Source organism: Sinocyclocheilus rhinocerous, unplaced genomic scaffold (assembly GCF_001515625.1).
Source record: "Sinocyclocheilus rhinocerous isolate Xijiao unplaced genomic scaffold, SAMN03320098_v1.1 scaffold769, whole genome shotgun sequence".
Taxonomy (NCBI): Eukaryota; Metazoa; Chordata; class Actinopteri; order Cypriniformes; family Cyprinidae; genus Sinocyclocheilus; species Sinocyclocheilus rhinocerous.
This window is the reverse complement of record NW_015636562.1, coordinates 85,124-88,586: the sequence shown is the minus strand read 5'-3', so window position 1 is coordinate 88,586 and position 3,463 is coordinate 85,124. Positions and strand designations below refer to the sequence as shown.

The 3,463-nt window shown below is 32.7% G+C and overlaps 1 protein-coding gene across 2 annotated transcripts in view; it reads right to left on the bottom strand.

Annotated features, from left to right (window-relative positions):
- Positions 1-224: 224 nt before the first annotated feature.
- The window catches only part of LOC107747937 (interactor protein for cytohesin exchange factors 1), an 18,258-nt gene continuing 15,019 nt past the window's right edge, over positions 225-3,463 (bottom strand). Inside the window, exon 11 of one of the 2 annotated variants that reach the window (XM_016562550.1) lies at positions 225-593. In XM_016562550.1, coding sequence (XP_016418036.1) covers positions 456-593 — 138 coding nt within the window. In that variant the 3' untranslated portion in view covers positions 225-455. Of the gene's footprint in view, positions 1,316-3,463 lie in introns of both variants that reach the window. The other variant, XM_016562548.1, reaches the window with a different exon arrangement.

Genomic DNA, 3,463 nt, shown 5'->3' with positions numbered 1-3,463 from the left:
CAAGCGTTAAAAAAGTGCATTCTATGTAGTATGAATATAGTAGGGGAATTTACCGTTAACCATTTAACAGGTTTTTACTGTAGCATTTTTACAGTCTTTTACCGTTAAATTTTTTACAGTATAATCATATTCACAATGAGAATATTCCACCAAGTTTGACAACCAGAAAGTGCTTAAATGGTTAAATTCTCAAATATACCCTAACAGACAAAATTTTGAAGGAAAATATTAAATCGCCATTTTTATTTCCTTTGGCACACCTTCAGCATGAATTACTCCAAAAATATCAAGTAAACATTTATACAATTAAATCAGACTTTTATACAAAAATGTACAACACCCAAGACATTCATTTTCAATTGTAAAATGCTAAAATATGTACATCTAAAAGGGGTCGTCGTGTTAAAAACAGGTAAACAAGACGCCACTCCTAAAAACATCAAATACAAACAAGTTTAAGAACAGAGGAGAGAACTGAGCTTAGATGTGTGTGTATAGTGAGTGTGAAATGGAGTGATTGGTAACAAATACAAGACATGTACTGTACATGCAGGAGTGTGCTTGTCCTGTGTGCAATCCACATCATGTATAGACTGCATTAAAAACTAAAAAAATCAAACTAGACAATACAGTGTCGTGATTCATATTCCCTTTAAACTCACCATTTCATTCAACAGTTTGAGTAAAGTTCACAGAACATCTCCAGACATTTTCCTCCCCCACTTTTCTTTATCAAAACACTGAATGATATGAACAAATATGACAAGAAATACATCTGTTATTTATTCATTTGTTACAGTTATTCTGAACTACAAAGGCAAAATGCAGTAACTACATGTTTCAGAAATGACCGAGCTAGACTCTTCTGTGTCCGATTCAGAGAAAACTGATATCAAATGAATCCAAATTGAGGTATTTTTTCTCCAAGATGCAGTTACTGCGTTCTGCAGGCTAGTATGAGTTTGAAGTGTTTCAACGAAGCTTCATTTGTGTCCTGGAAACCCCACTCGGTTTGTGTTCCTGTGGTCGTCTTCACACAGCACCCATCTGTTTTAGTTTGTAGATGTCTGTAATCGTCCTCTGCTCTTCACAGGCTGGTCTCGGTGTACACAGGGCCCGGGCTGAAGAGCGACTGACGCTGAGGCTGAGTCTGAACCAGAGCTTCCTGGGCTTGTGGCTCCACGGCTCTCTTGTGTTTCTCTCCGATCTCCTGCAGCAGGAGCACATTAGCATCTCGCCACTGTCTGTATTTACAAGCACTCAGAGACGGTTCACGCAAGACCTGCTCTATAGCCTGCAGGTCGGCCTCCTTCGCCTGAAACAAGACGGACACAGAATCAAATGACGGTTTCTTCTGAAACGATAAATAGAACTCTTCAAGTGAAGCTGCTATGCTTTTGTTTGATCAGTAGCGCCATCTAGTGTCTGTAGACTTCAAATACTCTATCTTAAGGGAATTCTTGGTTCAATCAACAGAGTTTGTGGCATTGACAATTGCTGAGTCTATAATTTTAAAATGCTTTTAATTAAATTATGCTCACCAAGGCTGAATTTGATCAAAGAACAGTAAAAACGGTAATATTGTGAACAATTTGAAATAACTTCGCTATTTGAATATATTTTCAGCAATTTTCAGCATCATTACTCCATTGTCACATGGTCCTTCATTTTAATATACTGATTTGCTGCTCAATTGTTATTGGTGCTCAGTTATTTAATAAGGGTTCTTAATATTATCAAGGTTAAAAATGGTTTTAGCTGCTTAATATTTTATGGAAACTTTTTTAAAAATTCATTTTTGATTCTTTGAAGAATAGAAAGTTCAAAAGAACAGCACTTATTTGAAACAGAATCTTTTGTAACCGTATGCATTTTACTGTTACTTTTAAATATTAAGCAGCACAACAGTTTTCAACATTGATAATATTTAGAAATGTTTTAAATGAGCAGCAAACCAGCATATTAGAACGATTATTGAAAGATTAACGTGACATTGAGGACTGGAGTAATGATGTTGAAAGCTCAGCTTTGCATTACAAGAATAAAATATATTTTAACAAATGACAATAGAAAACAGTTATTTTAAATTGTAATAATATTCGTGTTTTTACTGTTTTTTCATAAATTCAGCCTTGGTGAGCATAAGATACGTAACGTTTCCAAAGTTTTGATACATACATACACACTTTATGATCCCAAAACTTAAATGTTCATCACTAAAGCTATATTTAAGTAATTTTAGAAATTTAAAGTAGTTTTCAATAAATACATATGGAATAAGTGTTGTTATATCGAAAATTAAATATATATATATATATATATATCAGATTCATACCTTCAACCTGAAAACCTTAAATATAAATTAGAAATGCTGCCTTGGCAAGTAACTAAAAATAAAATTACTAAAGCACTAAAATGACACGAACTAAAACTGAAATAAAAGCTTTAAAAAAAACAACAACATAAAACTGCTATAAACAACTATAAAACTGAAAATACAAAATAAAATGTTTAATAAATAATGGTATATGGGCCATTCTACAAAACTGGTCCAAAGTCAGAGTTGGAAACATCTTGAAAAAAAAATGAGTCTTTTTCCAGTATGCAAAATGTATAATATCTAAGGTACACATTTCTATTGTGCAGTTAATTCTCATTGTATTTTCAGAAAGTTTTGGAATATTTGTCCTCTCCCCAAAATTGTCACTACCGAAACACAGTAATAATAATTTCATTAGAAATGTTATATTGGCCTATTAAGATTTTGCCATTTTATTAAATTTAGTTTTTTCAGAAGTGAAATCAATAATTAAAATTTTAACAATATTTCAAGTGTAATTTCAATGTAATTTATGAGATTTGTAATTTAATTGTAATGTATGAGATTTGTATTTTGTATTTTTCTTGTAAAAAGCAAAAAGTTGATCATACTGATTTCAAAGTTAAGGATTCATTAGTTTGATATACATTGAACCAAAAACTATCAAAACATCTTAGTCGATCATTCAGTATACTTTATTTTTGACAAAACATCCCATGCTTCGGTAGTGACAGTAATGCTTTGGTAGCGACCACATCACATTACAGAATTTTAACTCGCATACTAAAACACTACTAAAACATACTAAAATACAAAAAAAAAAAATGCATAACTGTAGTAAAATTTTGTTTATTTCCCCCAAATATGAGGATTATGTGTTCCCTTTTGTCACTACCGAAACAACGACATGTTTCAGTAGTGACTGTTTCGGTAGTGACAATTCTATGGGATAACACCCCAAAAAATCACTACCGAAACTCCACCAAATGTTTCGGTAGTGAAATTCTATGGGATAACACCCCAAAAAATCACTACCGAAACTCCACCAAATGTTTCGGTAGTGAAATTCTATGGGATAACACCCCAAAAAATCACTACCGAAACTCCACCAAATGTTTCGGTAGTGAAATTCTATGGGATTAC